This window comes from Myxocyprinus asiaticus, chromosome 40, assembly GCF_019703515.2.
Source record: "Myxocyprinus asiaticus isolate MX2 ecotype Aquarium Trade chromosome 40, UBuf_Myxa_2, whole genome shotgun sequence".
In the NCBI taxonomy this organism is placed as follows: Eukaryota; Metazoa; Chordata; class Actinopteri; order Cypriniformes; family Catostomidae; genus Myxocyprinus; species Myxocyprinus asiaticus.
In genome coordinates, this window is record NC_059383.1 from 36,266,250 (window position 1) to 36,286,197 (window position 19,948).

General features: G+C 37.9%; 1 protein-coding gene across 14 annotated transcripts in view; it reads right to left on the reverse strand.

The window, feature by feature from the left end:
• LOC127430978 (formin-binding protein 1-like) overlaps window positions 1–19,948 on the reverse strand; it is a 93,680-nt gene that overhangs the window by 66,495 nt on the left and 7,237 nt on the right. For 2 of the 14 annotated variants that reach the window (XM_051681124.1, XM_051681118.1), the window contains exon 1: window positions 14,120–14,341. The exons of 2 other annotated variants lie outside the window; for them this stretch is intronic. In XM_051681124.1, the coding sequence (XP_051537084.1) occupies window positions 14,120–14,167 (48 nt within the window). In that variant the 5' untranslated portion in view covers window positions 14,168–14,341. Of the gene's footprint in view, window positions 1–14,119; window positions 14,345–19,948 lie in introns of those variants that run through there. 10 more of the 14 variants (XM_051681132.1, XM_051681131.1, XM_051681126.1 and 7 more) reach the window with 9 other exon arrangements.

Consider the following 19,948-nt stretch of genomic DNA (forward strand, 5'->3'; position numbering starts at 1 on the left):
AAAAAAGCCTAAGATGATTTAAAATGCCTTCTCTACACACACAGTAGCACGCTGCTCTGAAACAGGCCATCGATTTAAGTTGCACATTTAACAGCCCAAGAGAACATCTCTACAACACTACCACAAAACCTTTAACAAAACATAGCAAACAACATAAATCACAAATGTTCACACTTAATATACAGATTCCCATCTATTATTGACAGTTGATATAACACAAATAGGGTTGTGTGCATGTAGCCATGCATTGGTGTGTTTTTGTAAATGTGCATACCTTTATGAAAGCATAATAAACTGTAAAAACTGATAATAGTGTGTTGACTGTACATGTGAAATTTATAGCGAGTGAAAGAAACAAGAGAAAGGTGATTTGCATGTTTGTATATTTCCTGATATCGGTCAAACCAAGCTCCAGTTCTCAAAATAGCACATGAGGTGGTTTTGGGTGGAGTTTAACCTGTCTGTCACATTCAAAGCTCCACCCACAGCCAAAAGCTGGAATTTGAGTAACATTGACAGGAATGATGATGACACAATAACACACACTCACTTACGTTCTTCCTGTGTCATCTCAACCACATAAACTCATTTTTAAGTATTGATTTTGTGTGTTGGATTCTAAACAGTGCATGCTGAGAACACTTACAGGACAAAAGACATTGCTAACGCTGTACAATTTTAAAAGTCTCTAAGCTTCCAGATTCTACACAATCCATTAGATCCTCTTTGATCCATTAGAAGCTAAATTCAGTTATTAAAAATGAATTATTTAGTGACCATTTAACCCTCCAAACTCACTCAAATCATTCTAGTAGCCTATATATCACAGTGAGTTTGTGTACAACCTCTAAAACTGTAGGATTAATGGAACATTATAAGGTTTCTTGTGTTTTTAGATGGTTGTAGACTCATGTCAAAGGCTTCGCCAAAAGAGACTGTTGTCAGTGTCAGCATTTTAAAGGAACAGTTCACCCAAAAATCCAAATTCTGTCATAACTTACCCAGTGGAAAGCTCTTGCAATACAACAAGTCATAATGACCAGCTGTTACACTCCATCATCTACAAAAAAGCACCATAAAAGTCAACCTAGTCTCATTAACTACATTTTCGCAAAGTGACTTTCACATACCGCATTCTACGTTTCGCCGCAGTTTCCTGGTGAATGAACACTAGAGGTGCTACAACATCTGTGCGTTTTGTTCAATTTCACACAAAACACAAATACAATGGCTGATTATGCCATTATAACACTTATTTTTCGCACTATTACTCACACAATGCTATGTTATGATACTGAAACATTTTCACTGTAAAACGATACATTTTAACGCTTGTGTTACAGACTCACCTTCATTTACACACTTATTACAATGTGATCAGCTTGCGCGGTAGCTCACCTGATTAGAGTGTTGGACTTTGGACTCGGAAGTTTGCGGTTCGAGCCCAGTAAAACTAATGTGAGACGAAAGAGTCATAAAAGCGACACAAATTTATGTGGTTGCTTCAGAAAAAGTGCTTTTCATTTTGCATTTTGCTTTTTGACACTATCAGTTCAGTTTAGGTGTTGGTTACTCACCTCAATCCGGGTGGCGGAGTTAAAGTCTCAGTTGGCTCCGCTTCTGAGACAGTCAATCCACGCATCTAATCACACGGCTCGCTGTGAATGACATCGCGGAGACTCACAGCATGTGGAGGCTCAAGCTACTTTCCGTGATCCACGCACAACTTACCACGTGCCCCATTGAGAGCGAGAACCCCTAATCACGACCACGAGGATGTTACCCCATGTGACTCTACCCTCCCTAGCAACCGGGCCAATTTGGTTGCTTAGGAGTCCTTGCTGGAGTTTATTTTTAAGAAAAACTAAATACTTAGGAGCCGTCCATTGTCTTACTTGAGATTATGGAATTTTAAATCCAAAGAAAGAACTATGGTAAACATAAGGACAAGAGTAATTTAGTATAAAAGTCTGGACCTTTTAAAATTATAACAAAGTCATGTGTAAATCTGTAATAGATTTTCTGTTCTTTTAATGATGTCTGATATTAGCAAACAAACCGGCCTGGTTTGCCATCAGATATTTCTAGAATCAAAATGATTCCTAAATCATTAAGAGTCTGATGAAAGGAAAATAATACCTGTTATGAAGAAGGAAACAAACCTTTTCACTACAGAAGCACAGTCCCAAATCAACAAAGTGGTTTACTCATGAAAATTATAAATAGCCCTATAGAAATAAGGTGTTAAGTTACTTTTCCTACAGCACCTTGAAGTACGAAAAACTCTGTTGAATTCAAAAGTTTCTAGATGCTCAGATGATCGAAAAAACTCTTATTCAATACAAACATGAAATGCTACTACATATCTGAAATATTATTTAGCTGCAAATCGGCCAAATCGTGTACATCGGCCACCACCAAAGACCATTTTTGATCCAGGAAAAACCCTGAAAAAGGCACGTCATTATGTTATGCAAAAATTTTGCCACAGTCATGATGAGATTAGGCTGATAAAAGTAGTCAATACCAATTGTGCGATATATTGCAAGTCTTTTAAGTCTACACAATAGCTTTTAAATCATTAAACATTCATTTTAAGTAATTATTCACAAAAAAATAATTCACCAAAAAAACAGCATGTATATATATATATATACACACACACACACACACACACACACACACACACACACACACACAGCACAGTGCAAAAGTCTTAGGCACAATGTATGATGTTAATTGTTAAATAAAGACTATTTATGGCATTATTTTTGAAGACACCCTCACTGAGCAAATTTTGTCACAAGTGCCTTAAACTTTTGTACAGTACTGTATATAAAATACAATAAACCACCAGTCAGGTTTCATAAACTCCAGCTTCTGACCTTTTGAATAAGGTAGTTTGATAACATTTGCTGATAGCATCGCCACATCCTGTGCTCTGTGCTACTTTTACACAATTACACCGAACATACAATGTGTGACATCACCATAATGACCAGCTGTGGGATGCGGTTACTATGACTACTCATATCGCAGTCCATTTGCAGGAGTGTCTGCAGGTGCTCCTGCAGCGATGTGAGGCGAGGAGGAGAGTGGAGATCCGACTCCTCCAAGAACCATCGGAGCGAACACACAGACCGGCACCGGATCAGAAAATCAAACAGCTCCTCACACATAATCGGCAAGCAGAACGCACGAACGAATGTGAAAGAGAAACAGTTAAGAATCCTTTTTTTGTGTTGGAACAACTACAAATACGAAGTAGAAAAACTAACTTTTTACTAATTAAAAATGGTAAACATTGGTTTGCTATATTTCCAATGTTTAAAAACTGAAGTAAATGAAAAGGAGGGAGGGAGAAAAGTTTTTGCTCTGATCCACTGTGGAATGTGGGCGATAATGTGATACCTGTTTGCATTTTTAAGCCGATTACCAGCTGCAGTTCAACTCAAAAACACACACACGTTGTTAACCGGCACCAACAATACACTTCACCTCGACACATACTGTATACACACAGTCAAAAACACAATTTTCAGACTAATTTGTGCAACTGTTCCCAAAAACACACTCATCGCTCATTGTTCATATACACTGTACATTTCCAACCTGCTTCCAGTTTGTTCTACTCCCAAATGATCCTGTTTTATTCCGTTACATAAGATGAGTTCCGAGTTCACATCAAAAGATCTTACATTTTCATGGGTAATGAAACTCAGAAATGAAACTTTGAGATGTGGCATGGCATTACACTGATATCATGTGGTATGCTGTGGCAAAGCATAACAATGAAGTGTCGTTATAGGCTACTTACATATATACGCAAATGTTAATTATCAGGGTGAAATCGATTTGGAAAAGTGGAGAAAATGACCAAAATTGCCAAATTAAAAAAAAAAAAAAAAAGCCACCCGGATTGGGGTGAATCACTACACCACCACAAGATCTTAGAGCGCATTGGGAATTGGGCATTCCAAATTGGGAAAAAAAACGAAAAAAAAAAACCGTTTTGAACAAACCACTAAACCCGAGCCATATTAAACGTTGTCGTGTAACTCTTGAGCCATTTGTGCTACAGACATGAATGATACCTCAAAGCGTGCGGCCTGTTGAGGAGTCATTACTTTTAAAAGTGATCAGACTTATGATTTTCGACAGGGAGACGATAAAATGGGCATTAAAATCACATGAACTTAACTTGAAAAAGGGACCCGAGCCATATCTAGAGACTAGCAACCACCCAGTACACCCTAGCAACTGCATGGCAATGTGCTACAAACACTGAACACCTTAGCAACTTTATAGCAATGCTCAGGCAACCATCCTCAAAAGTGCATTGTCGTGGCTACTTTTGCATGAGCTAGCACCCAGCTTTTTAAAGAGTACCCAATGGATCTCCAATCAGTATTGCCACCATAAAGCTCCTCTGTGCTGCCTCTTAAAATACACCTTTGTAGGAGGTTGCCCTCCCTTTAAGCAACACAAATAGACATACACATACAGTATTCACAGCTGTTGGCAGCATAGTTTACATTTATGTGTATGTGTTTATTTTACAGTGACAGGGAAGTTGTATTTGCAAGGAAAGTATACTGGGCATGCGAGTTATGTGTGCCAGTAGAAATGTGATACACACACACACACACCAACACACAGGGCTTCATGTGCCAAATACACATTCACTTTAAAACTTTCTCCATGCACTCTGATTCTGAAATCTTAAAATATTTTAAAGTATTTTCAACAACCCATGAAATGGCTTGAAGAGCGCAGTTTTTGTTTCTGTGTTGACATATTTTCTATTGAACATGGATGTTTTTTGCAGGACATGTCGGTCCCTTTTTAAATAGCCAGTATGCTTTTGTTGTGTCACAGCTATGAAATATGATTTGCTACTTGCTAGATGGTTGCGTATAATATTAGGGGGAGGGCCATTCTCATTTTAGAGAGCACTGTATTGAAAAAATAATTGTAAACGCCCTGAGCGAAAGATGAGTCATCAATATTTTTGGTCTGTTTCTCCCCACAAAAGACAGTAAATTTTAATTGTGCATGTCTTCTGAAAGTTTATTTTGTCAGCTTTCAGGTATATACTTTATATAAATGGCATCAGATCTAACAGACATGGACCAAAAGCCAAAAAAGTCACATTTTCATGGGGTCTTTAGACTGGTGTTAAAAGACGTATTTAAAAAATGGAGACTGCAAAGCTAAAGGACTGAATTCATACTCACAGATTCTGCAGCCCAAATTGCATACTGCCGTGGAAAACTAACAAATAATTCACACACTCCTTCCTGTCACTCTCTTTCTCGTTCTTCATAAATAGATCACTTATGCTCTGAGTGTGATGTGAGAAGAGAAGCCTTCTCAGATTTAATACCACTCCAACCTGAAACACACACACACACACACACACACACACACACACACACACACACACACACACTGCTTTTATACAGATAAAGACATCTTGGACTGAAGCTAGGGTAAAACCAAGTGAAGATCAAAGGTTGAGGGGTAATCCAAGGATTCATTTGGGAGACGAGAGGAGGTGAGAGTGAAATACTTAATTCACATACACACACACCAACACACACTTACACATTCACGCATACACAGTACTCATCTTAACCACTTAGCTACAGAACAAAGGGATTTTAGATCTCTAATAATTAGATCTAAAATCTAGAGACTACATTAAGAGAACAGTCATGCACCCTTTCTCTTATTGAACAGTACAATTAAAATGCCTATTCATCCAGACCAGAGGGGGCGCTGTTTGCATCTTGCTGAGCAGAGTCTGTGCCAATGACTTAGGCCGCTTCCACACTAATACATTTTCGTTTTAAAAACACATTGATTTTGCTACATTTATGCCTCTGATCCACACCAGAATGCCATTTTTCCTTCACCAAAAATGGAGAGTTTTGAAAACCGCATACTTTGGAAAATGATGACGCTAGGAAACTGAAAATGGCACTTTCAAATTTAAAGAAATATTCCGGGTTCAATAAAATTAAGCTCAATCGACAGCATTTGCGGCATAAAGTTGATTACCACAAAAATTTATTTTTCTTTAAAAGAAAACAAGAATCTGGGTTACAGAGGCACTAAAAAAGGAAATGAATGGGGGTCAAAGTATAGACACAAGACATAATCAATATGTGTGTAAAGATGATTTTAGGTGATAAGCTTTTCTGTGTAAAGTTACAGCCAATTTTACTACTTCGTTTCCATGACGATTTAATGTTAACAGACCTAAAACCTTAAAATGATTATTTAAACAACTTTATAGCTAAAAATGCATGAATTTTACAGAAGAATTAATGTAAGTGATTTATAAAATTATAAGCTTCACATTTCTGCCTTTAAACCCTCCAAAAATTGACCCCATTCACTTCCATTGTAAGTTCCTTACTGTAACCTTGATTTTTTTCTTTTTTTTTTAAAGAAAAGTAGTCCAATTAAATTTTTGTGGTAATCAATATTATGCTACAAATGCTGTCGATGGAGCTTAACTTGTAAAGAACCTGGAACATTCCTTTAAATGGAGAAGTATAGATGTGGTCTTAGTAGTGAAACCCCCCAAAAAAGCTTCCATAGACACTTTTATCCTGAATGCGGAAGTGTTCCACGATTCATCACGGAAGTCTGTTTCCGTTTTCCGGTCTCCAGTGTATTCACTCGCACCGGCGGATATTTTTTAGCAGATAATGTTTAGCGTAATAAATTTGAAAAAAATAAACATGGCTCCAGAGTGCCACATGTTAGAGTCACGATGACCGTCTTTTGATAACGCCTCACCCAAGTGGGTACAGATGACAATGTAGCGATGGCCCGCGGTTATTTCCGTTGATTTTATTGATTTATTATGACAGCCAACAAGTTGAGTCTGAGCTCATTTTTACTCCAGCTAACATTTAAAATGCTTATTGTTCTTTGTCTGAATCGGTTGTTTTGTCCATTTTTACATTGCTTCTAATGTCCCCAGTGGTTGGGTCAGGAAAACTTTGGATAGAACCAAAAGGGCTAAAATTGTCAAAAATAACTTTTAATTCTACATTATGATGTCCACCATGGCAGACTGTAAAAGGGCTAGAAAAACATTGAATGACACTGTCTAGAGATCGAAATATCATAGTGACTTGAAAGTGGGCTTGTTTGACTTGGGCCAGTAGGCAAACACCTTGCAATCACCCATATTACACTAACCTCTAAGCAACACCCCGGCAACAACCCACAACACCCTAGCATCGAGGCAGCAAGATATACAAATCTACATGATGGCTTTGAATTCACTTTCTCAGAGATTTGTAAACTAAAAAACTGATATTTCAGAACATACGACAAAAATGTAGACAAAATAAAAGGGTGAAAAGAACAAAGAAGGCCAAAAGACAGATAGTGAGAGGCTAAGGTAATCGATTGTTCAGCTGCTTTTAGTTGAGGTAAATTTAATGGCTTTACCCTGCACAAAACTCACAATGCCAAATCAATAAATCTCCATTCACTCTACTTGCAGCTCACATCTCATGCCATTATCCGCCAATTCACTTGTCAAACAACTGGCAACCCTATCAAACAGCACACACCACAGCTGTGATGGTGTATTACCTTACAAAAAATGTAAATGGTAACCATCAGTTCCGCCAAAATACAAAAGCTATTAGCTACAATTATTATTACCACTGTAAAATCTTCATAAATTTAAATGGGATCCCCTTCAAACTGTGTAAGACGCTTTCAGAATCATTCATTTTTCCACTTTCATTGGAAAAGATGCTTTTCGCCCCCATAATAGTGTAGTTACAGTATCTACCAGCAGGGGCTAATGGCCAAAGCTAACCAGCCAAACCCTGACCCACTTGACAGTATCTATAGTATTTTGGATGAAAACTACAGTTACTATGGTGAATTTTAGGCCAGCACTCTGTCCTTCACATTAGATGGTTTGCTTGTTAATCTACATACACGCTGAAGCAGATAGATGCCAGTTAGCTACTTATCTAACTAGAACATTCTCTTTGTGACTCAGATATTGAAATGCTTGTGACTACTTCCTGTTTCTGACTCTTACTTTCTTTTCCACAACTACAGGTACAAACGCCATTTAGAAAGTCCATTACCTCTGCCATATCTCCGGGAGAGAAGAAAAAGCACATTTAACCACAAAACGAAGCTTAAATCATTAAAAATCATTTAACGCCCACTTCAAATACCAACCTCACAGCAAATATTAAAATGAGAGCGGACAGCATATACAAAAAAGTACTGTGGTCACAAATTTTGCATGGGGCAAAAATGGCACCAAAAATGACTTAAATTCCCCCAAAATTTAAAATGTGTGGGCAAAAAAGTGCCCTTCTGTTTTGTTTAGCAATTTCTGATAGAGTTAATATTCTATTATGTTTGTAGCTATAAATACGCATAAAATATAAATTAATGATTTGATTTTTATTTAATTCTTTGGGTGAGAGGTAATACATTCTCAATCTTGAGAATTAAATTAAAGTGTTTTTACATAAAAAGATGAGACAGTTTATGTTTTAAATGGTTAGAAAAAAGTAAGCTCTCATAAAAGGTAAAAAAAAAAAAAAAAAAAAAAACTGAAAATCAAATCCAGGGAGCAAGTATTGTCCCTTAATGTAAATGTTAATTTCTGACACTGGCTGAAACATACTCCCCATATTTGGAGTTGACCTGCACAGAGCCGAGGGGAGATTTGTTGCAAATTAAGCATGACTAAAATCATTACAAACACTGTTTTTATTGGCATAACCAAAACAGCACTGTTGCCAAAGCCACCGGTGTAGTGAAGTCTGGTTTGAGCGATGCCCTGCCTGGCATGGTTTCCACAGTAACGGACCATTCTGTGATTGGGTGAGGACAGAACAGGCAGAATGTTATGTCCTGAGAAGATGAAGTCACTGAGTCCACAACAAGGAAAAACATGGAAGTGAGAAATGAGACGTTTTTCTCTATAAAAAAAAAAAAAAAAAAAAAAAAAGGAGGTAAAGAAATGTGCACGGGTCAGTATGTCTTGTTTTGGTGCACTGGTTGCCCTTACGAAAAGTACTGTGGTGGTACCATGGTACACTGATGTATACCATTGTTATTATCATAATCAAGAAGCATGGTATCTACATGATACTCCAAAAGTATTTCAGCAAGTTACAATACTCTATAGCATAATGCCTAAGCTATTTCTCCTGCTTTTTTAATAGTATATAGCATAAAGTCCCAGATAGCACAAGTAAATCTCTGAGATGTCAGTTTTAAATCTTTTCATCTGGAAAGCATCACAATCTTATTAACATCTGCTAAACATCTTAAAAAGATCAGATTTACAAACATTCAAAATCTTAAACATCTCAAAGACATCTGCTGAATGTCTTATTGACAACCAAGAGGAAACGCCTTACAGACGTATTGCAGATGAGCAAATGACCTAACAAATGTTCAAACATGTTATTACCAAGGTATATGAGCAAAAAACATGATAATACAATGTTAGCATGACCAAAACACATATTATTACCAAGGTACATGGGCAAAAAACATGGTATAACCATGATACATGGTTTTATCGTTGTGCATGTAAAAAAACATGGTATTACCAAAGTACAAGTCCAAAAACATGGTATTACTATGATATTCATGGCAAATGATGAAAAAACATGGTATAACCATGGTACATGGTATTGTCGTTGTACATCAAATAAATATGGTATTACCATGGTACAAAACCAGAAAACATGGTATTATGATGGTACATGTCCACAAATATGCATGTCCAAAACATGATATTATCATGGTATAACCACGGTACAAGACCAAAATGGTGGAACCATTGTACATGTCCAAACATATGGTATTACCATGATACATGACCAAAAACATAGTATTATCATGGTGCAAGACCACAAAATTTGGCTTTACCATGGCACATGCCCAAAAAAACATAGTTTAACCAAGATGCATGTCCAAAAACATGGTATTATCAGGGGGTATATGACCAAAAACATAGTATAATAATGGTGCAAGACCACAAAACATACTGTAGTAGTACCATGGTACATGACCAAAAAACATGGTGTCATGTCCAAAAACTATGGTGAACCCATGGTACTTTCTGTTAGTGTAGCAGCTCTGATTATATATTTGCATGCTTATCTCAGACACAATATTCATAATGATGTAATTATTTCATTGCATGACCAAACACTTGTGTGTATAACTTCTTGCATCATTGAGGTCTGGTCTTAAATTCAAGATACTTTCCTAATTTGAAACAGCAATGCATCATTTCTCACCTCTGCATATATTAGGAGCAACGTTCACACCACAAACTATTATTTATTTAGTAACCTCAAGGGTCACTAGGCAACGGCAGAGGAAGAAGGAAGCACCAAAATGATTTTAAAGACTGATAATAGCGTTTGAAAATATGTAATGCAAATACTTTTAATTGGGACATTCCTTAAACTTTTTAGGTTTTGATATAAAGCTAATTATAATTACTACAGACTGACCCATGATAATAGATCCTTATGGGAAGAGAGACATTCCAGACAAGTATAACAGCACAAATACATGTGTTTGTGTATGTTTGGGTGAAAATGTGACACATTCTTGTCAGGAATCACACAGGCCAAGGTTTATTACAGGCCTTGCTGAATACAGTACTCACAGACATGAATAACGGTAATTTGTTTCTCTCATCTCTCATTTTAACACAGACACACATTTGAGAGGTGCCCCTGTAAAGGTAATTTATAGATGTAAACAGAACATCAGTGCTCTGAAATACAAGCACATACTCACATGAGAACGGAAGTCAGGAATCAAAAATCTAGACAGCCAGGTATTGGCATACCACAAACAAATCTAAACAAGTCTAGTCTTGGACTAAATGTTCTCATAAACAGTTGAACATTTGCTTTTTCATATATTTAAATGGATAGTTCAAAATACCCCAAATACCCCAAATAACCCAAAAATGATAATTCTGTCATTAATGACTCACATTAATGTGGTTCCAAACTCAAATTACTTTCTTCATTCACTCTCAAATCAAATAAATTCATTGATCAACTTATGTATAGAGCCCGAATCAAATATGTCAATATTATATTTTTCCTTTTGCTTTCCATGGAAGAAAAATACAGGTTTGGAACAACATGAGGGTGAGTAAATGATTGTCATTTTTAGGTGAACTGTCCCTTTTAAGCAAAAAGGCTAAACTTGATCCCCAACAACTTTCACTTACTGTACATATGACATAACATTAACAGTGTGTGTGTGTGTGTGTGTGCATATGTGCGTGCATCAGATCAGGTGACCTAGTTCAGGTGAACACTTCCACATGTGCCCAATCAGTTCTTCTATCACAGTTCAGTGCTGCATTATGGGAACATATCAAATTATTTCTCTCTTTTGCACTGTAATTTTGCTCCTGTTCCAACAGAATAGGCGTTTGAACTGTTTAATAGCTTATCCATCACCAAACTTCTCTCATCTTTTATTTATACACACATCAGGAAACATGTTGGCTCCAGTTACGTGCAGTTCCTGACCCCAGCAGCAGGACTGTGTGTGTGTGTTTTTGTGTGTGTGTGTGTGTGTGTGTGTGTGTGTGTGGACATCTGCTTGCCATTCCAGAGGCCATTGGCCTGGGTTGGGCTCTGTCATGTGTGAGAGTGTGTTATTTTATGGAAGGGAAAGGCCCGACCCAGTCTCGCAGTCTATTTGCAGGTCAGATTACAGCACTGTGGAATCTTTTTATCTTTCGGCTTGAGAAACAATCGTCTCAGCTCAGCGGAAACTAAACGTCCAGATGATATATACGTCCACCATTCGGAACAAATTTAACCTCCTTGTGCATGTGTGTTTTATTAGTCTGGTAGCGGTCTCACAGACCAGCATGTGGCTACAATTAAACAGCTAACCCATTACATAAAACTTTTCTCACTTTCCCTCTCTTTCAAATTTATACACACAACAGAGATAACACACACTAAAGGCCAAAGTATCCTTCGGTTTTCCTTGTGCCGCTACATGCCATGCACAGTGCGTGTGGCGCAAATTTAGTCATCAGCACAAGTGCATCATCTGCACATGCACTCATTGTACGTATCAAAGCAGTTTTCTGGTAAAATCAACACTAGAGGCGCTACAAGAACAATGCCTTTTATTCTCTATCATGCAAATCAGTAAAACGGCAGATTATCAGTTCATAAACACTTAGTTTTCGCCCTGTTCCTCAAAATGTTTTATTTTATGACATCTAAACACTTTTACTATAGTGCATGAATTGTAAGGAAATACATTTCAGCATTTGCATTTCATAACTAACTACTTTTACAAGCTTTTTCCAACACAATCAAATTGTGCGTAGCTCAACTGAGTGTTGCACTTACGATGCAAAGGATGGGGTACGAGTCCTGAAGAGCACGCAAGTGTCTTAGAAGCTTGAAGCTGCTTCTGCAATTGCGTTTTGCTTTTATGATACTATTGGTTAGGTTTAGTTTGAAGGCTTATAGGTTGACCGATAGTGGATTTTGCCGATACCGATAACTTAGGTGGTGGGAAAGGCCGATAACAGATTAATCGGCCAATAGTTTTTTTTAATTGATTTATAATAGAATGTAAAACAAATGTATAATTTTTTCCTTACTATGATGGGTACAGACAAAGAGTCCTAAATAAATAAAATTCCAGATGCAGTTTATTGTTCAACCAAAATCCCCAAAATAACCAGAAAAAATGAAGATTTTTAAGTATAAACAAGCCCGAAACACACCGGAGGCTCTTATTTTGAAATGACAAAATTATGAAAAAACTATTGAAAACTATTGCCATAGACTTTTGCCAATAACGATACTTCCAAAAAGCACCTATTGGCACCGATTAATCGGTAAAACCAATATATCGGTCTACCTCTAGTAGGAGGTTTTGTTGATTTAAAACTCCATAGAGCACTAAACTTAAAAACCTCATCAGTTTGAAGAAAATTTACCTCGCTTTTGGCACCACACAGAGGACATTTCACCTCGATAGGCGTAACAAACTACATAATGTAATTTTGCAAAACTTCTGCCACAGTCAAGTAATTTTCATGAGATCAGGCTGCACAAGTAGTTGTTGTGCGCATGCGAATGTGACGGTATGCTCACGCAATTATCTTTAGCGTTTAGTTTAGCCTACATGGTAAGGCTAGAGCATTTGACTGTGCGAAACAAAATGGCACATGTAAAAACGAAGTAGTAAACCCTAGCCTTAAGTGTGTATGCCTGCATACTTGCTTATCTGCATCTCTATTAATGTATTTGCACAGGCACACCATTGTATTGACCTGCACTGCACACCTACACCCACCTTATCACTAACTTTCATCTCTTTAAAAACTGGTCACAAATAATTGTAATCTAAACAGGAAAAGCAATCAAGCACAAATTCATTGTATTTTTCCCTATTGTAATCACCTCATAACCTTGGTATGTAAGGGATAATGTACAGTCAGACGGTCATTATTAAAAAAAGAAACCCAGACAGGGTGAGCAGGACCCCGACAAGAAGTTGACGGGTTTATTTAACAGTAACAACCATATGACTGTTCATTACCACCTATATTACACAACTGCTTACTAAATAAATACATAAATGGACATTAAATATTGACGAGTTGATATTAATTTATTATGTGAGTAGAAAGAGAGCACAGAGTGATACGAGAGACATAAAAACTAGCACGGATATGTAAGAAATCAGTTGCCTTGGACAATGGTCAGTTCTACATTACATTAAAACACTTGACCGCAGAATGACACAACTGACCAATCAGAATCAAGCATTCCAGGGAGATACTAACCATGCTATAAACATTCAGTCAGCATACCCAATTTTAATTATGCATGAAAACACAGTTTAAGACACTTCTGCACCTGAGAACAGTTTTTGTCTCCTCTACTAACAACATTAATGCTGTGCAGGCTGTTTGGAGACCAACATTAAAAGACAGTTTTAAGAAACAGCTGACCAGCTAAATGTTGATCTCTACAAATGTCCGAAAAGAAGACAGTAAGTGGAGGGGTTCTACAAGAGCAGAACTTACCTGTAATTGCTGGACTTTTAACAGCGTCTCTATTTTAATAACGTTCATGATGACGCCCGAAAAGTTCAACCTTTTGCAGTTAACGGGCCGGTAGCTGTTGCTATTACAGTGGCCACACCTCTGACAGCTGAGACTGTCCGATCAGTGTGTCCAAATGTTTGCCTGTGACTATGAGAGCTATGTGTATGTGTGTGTGTGTGTGTGAGAGAGTCCACCTTGCCTATGCATGTGTGTGTGTGTGTGTGTGTGTGTGAGAGAGTCCACCTTGCCTTATTCCCATACTATGACTGAGCTCTGAATACAGATTGACACACACACACACACACACACACACTTACGAACACGTACACACAGAAGTGAAAGTCTTAAAGGTTACTGCGAAGGTTGCAGTTTATGCCATAAATGGTTTTCATTGTTTTATTTCCCATTTCAGAGCAGAACAGAGACTTATGTCTTTCATGTTGTGCACGTTTACAGTCCTTTGATTCACTACTTTGGTACGGGTATGATTTAGTTGGTTCTTTCTGGCCTAGCAATACATTTTGGGACAAAATAGCTCAAACGTATCCCCAGAAGTTAGCTAAACCATCAAAATCCTTTTGGGGACATCCTGAAAAGGAAAAGTAGTTTCTAAAATGTAGGCTAATAATGTCAATATTCATCAAAAAATATACAAGTTACCAAGGATGTAACCATATATTCAAGATTGCATGGTGCTAAATGTAAAAGTTAAAGAATTGGTCGAGAAAAAACTATATTTATTGACTGCTTTTCTACAAATAGGCTTATACTGTACATGTCCTCCTTAATGTCTATGGTTGTTACAGCCCTCTGTACAATGAAAGTGAATGGTGACTATGGCTGTCCAGCAAGATTTTCAGTGATAACTTCAATTTCAGTTCGTTCTTCACACAAAGCTGTCATTTGATTCAGCAGACTTAGAATATAGCACACAAGCCATATGGACTACTTTCAGGATGCTTTTTTGTCCTTTTTTAAGCTTAACAGGCCCAATCCACTTTCATCATATGGAGGTGAACAGCATGAACATTCTGTCATTCAGAATAGCTCCTACTGAATTCCATAGAAGAAATAAAGTCATACAGGTTTGAAACACAATGCAAAGTTTTCCTTTTGGTGAATTATCCCTTTAATTGAGCAGAAATCTGAATGTGTGAGTTCGGTAATGTAGTTTTTTTATATTTTATTGTTTCTCTAGTGAGCCTCTTAAATGTGCTGTGGTTATGAAATACGCTTTTATGAAAATCTCTCTCCCTTTCTCTCTCTCTCTGAAACAATCACATGTTTTGCCACACTTGACTTCCTCTCTGAATGGATGCGTTTGTGAGTTTTAAGGAGGAGGGGTCAAACACACACACACACAAGTCCTCCTCTAGAAACCCCAAAGTACTTGTTTTCTAACTCAAGTGCTTTGTCTGAAAATTAATGCATACTTGGCGTGGTGAGTTAATAAGATTTAATGCTTGCGCAATAAACCCTAAAAATCCACCACACAAAATACACATATAAACAGAAATAACAGTGAAATTAGATAGATAGATAGATAACAGACAGAATGATACAATGACAGAACAAATGAACGAATGACAGGCCAACTTACAGACAGACAGATTGATAGATAAATAGAAAGACAGAAAGAATGGTAGAACAAGCGATAGAACGAACTAACTAAAGGACGATAGAACAAACAAACGTTTGAAGACAGTCAAAACAAACGACTGAACGAGCAAATGATTGATAGGAGACAGACAGAAAAAACTATAGAATGAACAAATGATAGATAGAAGACAGACAGAACGAACGATAGAATGAACGATAGCTAGAAGACAGAACGAACGACAGAACGAATGAACAATAGATAGAACAAAGACAGAACAAACGATATAATGAATGAACAATAGGTAGAAGACAGACAGGACGAACGATAGACCAAACGAATGATAGATAGAACACAGGCAGAATGAACGATAGAACGAACGAACGATAGGTAGAAAACAGACAGAACGGACGACAGAACGAACAAACGATAGAATGAACGACAGATAGAAGACAGACAGAACGAATGACAGAACGAACAAATGATAGATATATCAACAGATAGACAGACAGACAGATAGTTACACAGGCAGATAGACTGAACGATGGATGGAGGGGTGGATGGATGGATGGATGGATGGATGGATGGATGGATGAAAGGACGGGTGGATGGATGGATGAATGGATGGGTGGATGGATGGATGAAAGAATTTGATGGATGGATGAATGGACGGGTGGATGGATGGATGAAAGAATTGGATGGATGGATGAATGGACGGGTGGATGGATGGATGGATGAAAGAAATGGATGGGTGGATGAATGGACGGGTGGATGGATGGATGGATGAAAGAAATGGATGGATCGGCAGACGGGTGGATGGATGGATGGATGGATGGATGGATAGGTGGATGGAAGGATTGGATGGATAGATCGGTGGACAGGTGGATGGATGGATGGATAGATGGACGGACGGACGGATGGATGGATGGATGGGTGGATTTTAGAAGTTTTAGAATGAGCAACAGTAATGCTTAATCACAGACCAGTTCAGCATTCCAAAAACGGTGATGTCATTAAAAGGGTCACTGTATGGACCGTGTGAGTCAAGATGATGTCATCAGTTGGTGCCAAAAGAACTACACATGATTTGTGTTTACTAAGACAAAAAGAGGCAGAAACAGTCATTATGTGTTATTAGAAATATATTGTTTCTCAGTACAACATTCTTTACTAGTCTGGGTCACAGAAGCAGCGCTAAACCTATTAATTAGTCTGACATACTCAGTTAGGCAGTTAACCTTCCGGTGTGGCAATAGAATGTGAGTCATCCGGGGCCTCCTACAATGTTACAAAAAAAACAAACAGCTGAGGCAGAATTTCACAGCTTGAGTGCAACGGTTCCTCTGATGAGGATGTACGACATCATTTCCTGTTAGGCCACTTCCTTACAGCACTCTCCTACTCGAAATTTTGGTTTTAAATAATGAAACAATAGTTTTCAAAATTAATATATATATTGTATAATACCAGTGGCGGGCCGTGCATTTAAAGTCTAGGCCTTCAGTGTGATTCATGCCATTAAGAAAACACAGTTTCACAATGAATAAGACATCCTATGCCTTTGGGCATCATACATTATGCCGCAGCTAACTAATACAACTAGTAATACCAACTGACATTTTAAAAACATGTCCACACATGAAAGCCAGAACTTGAAACGACACTTAATGCTCAAGCAAGCCTAATTTTAACTGCAGCATGACTGTTTTGTGAAATGAACGTCTCCTGAAGAGAGATTCAAAAATCATAATTTTTCATATGAATCTACCAAGGAGGTCTATAATACCTGGAAAAATCGATCTAATAATATTTGCGATTTAAATGTTGCTTGCAATAAATTTCGTTTCGTCAGGGTACACGGTTATGCTGCGTTCCATTCAAGTTGGATGTGGGATATTCCTACTTGCTATCTCCGACCATAAATGCATTCCATTCCCCGATATTCGGAACTGCAACGCTCCCGTTAGCTTAGCAGGGGTTTGACTCTCATTAGAGATGTCTCCTAGCAACCCAACTGATAAACAATGCTGCAGCGCTAGCATTTGTGCTTCAGGTGTATGATTATCAAAAGAGATTATAATGTTTTATACACCTGTTTCTGTAGGCGTTTGTTAAACAAGCTTTAATATCATGTAATGTGGAAACGAACTCATTTATCGATATTACATAATAAAGTGAATGTTTATCACTTACTTTGTGCATCTCCCTGAGTGTCAACATGTTTGTGTGACATCATCCCCCTGCATCTCGGCGAAATCGAAGTTGTGAATTTCTGCACGAGTACAAGTTGTAATTCTGACTTCAAGATGCATTCCACTGCACTTTTCCTAGTAGGAAGTTGTGAAATCCGACTTTTCGGGTTGAATGGAGCGCAGCACTACTTTTCAAAACTTGATCCGACACTGAATTCTCAAGTCTAATAAAACTCCTGATGTTGCTGTAATAATGCAAAAAGCACTTACAAATTTACTTGAAGTGAAAATCAGCCCTCCTTTCCTGTTTAATAAATCAATCACACGATCACACAGAACATCTCGTGTTTTTAAATCCATAAGGATCTCTTTCTCAATGGCGATAGTGGCATTGATGACAGACAACTCGTCAGACAGCTTGATCTTATGCTTTTCGCTTTCAAATTGCATCACTTAAAGCGTGATTGCGTCACTCAAGGCCAGCTAGAAGGCCTCGACCGGGACATATCCTAAAGATCACACCCACCAAGAACAAATAAATCAATCTGATTGGCTGATGAATCTGACAATCTTACTTTAGTTGCTCATTCATTTGTACTGTTGAGGGATTCTGTGGAAATTCTGAAGGCCTAAAGGGGTGGAGCTCAGACTCACGCGCTGTTTCGGGCATGCAATTTGTGAAACAGTTGTCACACTTTGCTTGTAAGCATCATGGAATAAATTCTAACTGGATAACCTTTTCGTTTTTCTCTATTTGTTTGTAGATTAATTAAGAGTGGAAAGCAATTAAATATACATAGGCAAAAAGGTGATTGAGAATGAAAGGATGAAAAAGATTTATTTATTTGGCATGTTAGGCCAGCAGAGAAGGCTTTGCTGGCCCTGAGAAATCGCCACTGTACAATACAATACTAAAGGTTTTTGGTCACTTTCTGATTGTTAGATGTGGAACATGTTCACAGGTAATGAACTTCACCTGTGATTACTCTGCTAGAACACCTGTGTGAACTTGAGGAGATTTGACTTCATCACATCCACTGAAAATCACCTAGACGCCAGTTAATTAAAAATAATTGCAAATAATTAGTCTAAGAAAAATAAAGCTAGTTCTAACAAAAGCTCTAGCATCACTTGTTTGCAGATGACATTTGGTTTGATATTTTGTTATCTAATGCAATGACGTTCATACGAAAAGTTTACAAATATTTTTTTAGATAAATGTTTTCATATATTTTATATCTATAACGTGCATAATGTGAAGCTCATGTCTTAAATAGATTTTCATCAAATCTGTGTGGCGCACAGCCCAAATGGGTCAACACTCCTGAATTGGGGGGCCTGGGTAGCTCAGCAAGTAAAGACGCTGACTACCACCCCTGGAGTCGCAAGTTCAAATCCAGGGCGTGCTGAGTGACTCCAGCCAGGTCTCCTAAGCAACCAAATTGGCCCGGTTGCTAGGGAGGGTAGAGTCACATGGGGTAACCTCCTCGTGGTCGCTATAAGCCACGGAGAACAGTTGAAGCCTCCACACGTGGTAGGTCTCCGCAGTAACGCGCTCAACAAGCCACGTGATAAGATGCACGGATTGACGGTCTCAGATGTGGAGGCAACTGAGATTCGTCCTCCGCCACCCGGATTGAGGCGAGTCACTACGCCACCACGAGGACTTAGAGCGCATTGGGAATTGGGCATTCCAAATTGGGGAGAAAATAAAAAAAACATTTTATTAAAAAAACACTCCTGAATTAATTGCATATGGTGGTCCGTTAGAATTTATCTTTTAGAACTTTAGAGGAAAAAAAGAGACATTTCTTCTTTCAAATGCAAGCATTTTGACAGGAATGAGAGCAGACTGTGTGTGATTATTAGCTGTGTGCTGTAGGAGAAAAGAAATATGATGTCATTCCAAAAGAATGACTGCACCGATGTTCACCTTTCAACATGGGTTTTAATACTCCTTAAGAGATTACACACACACACACACACACACACACACACACACACACATTTACAATACTT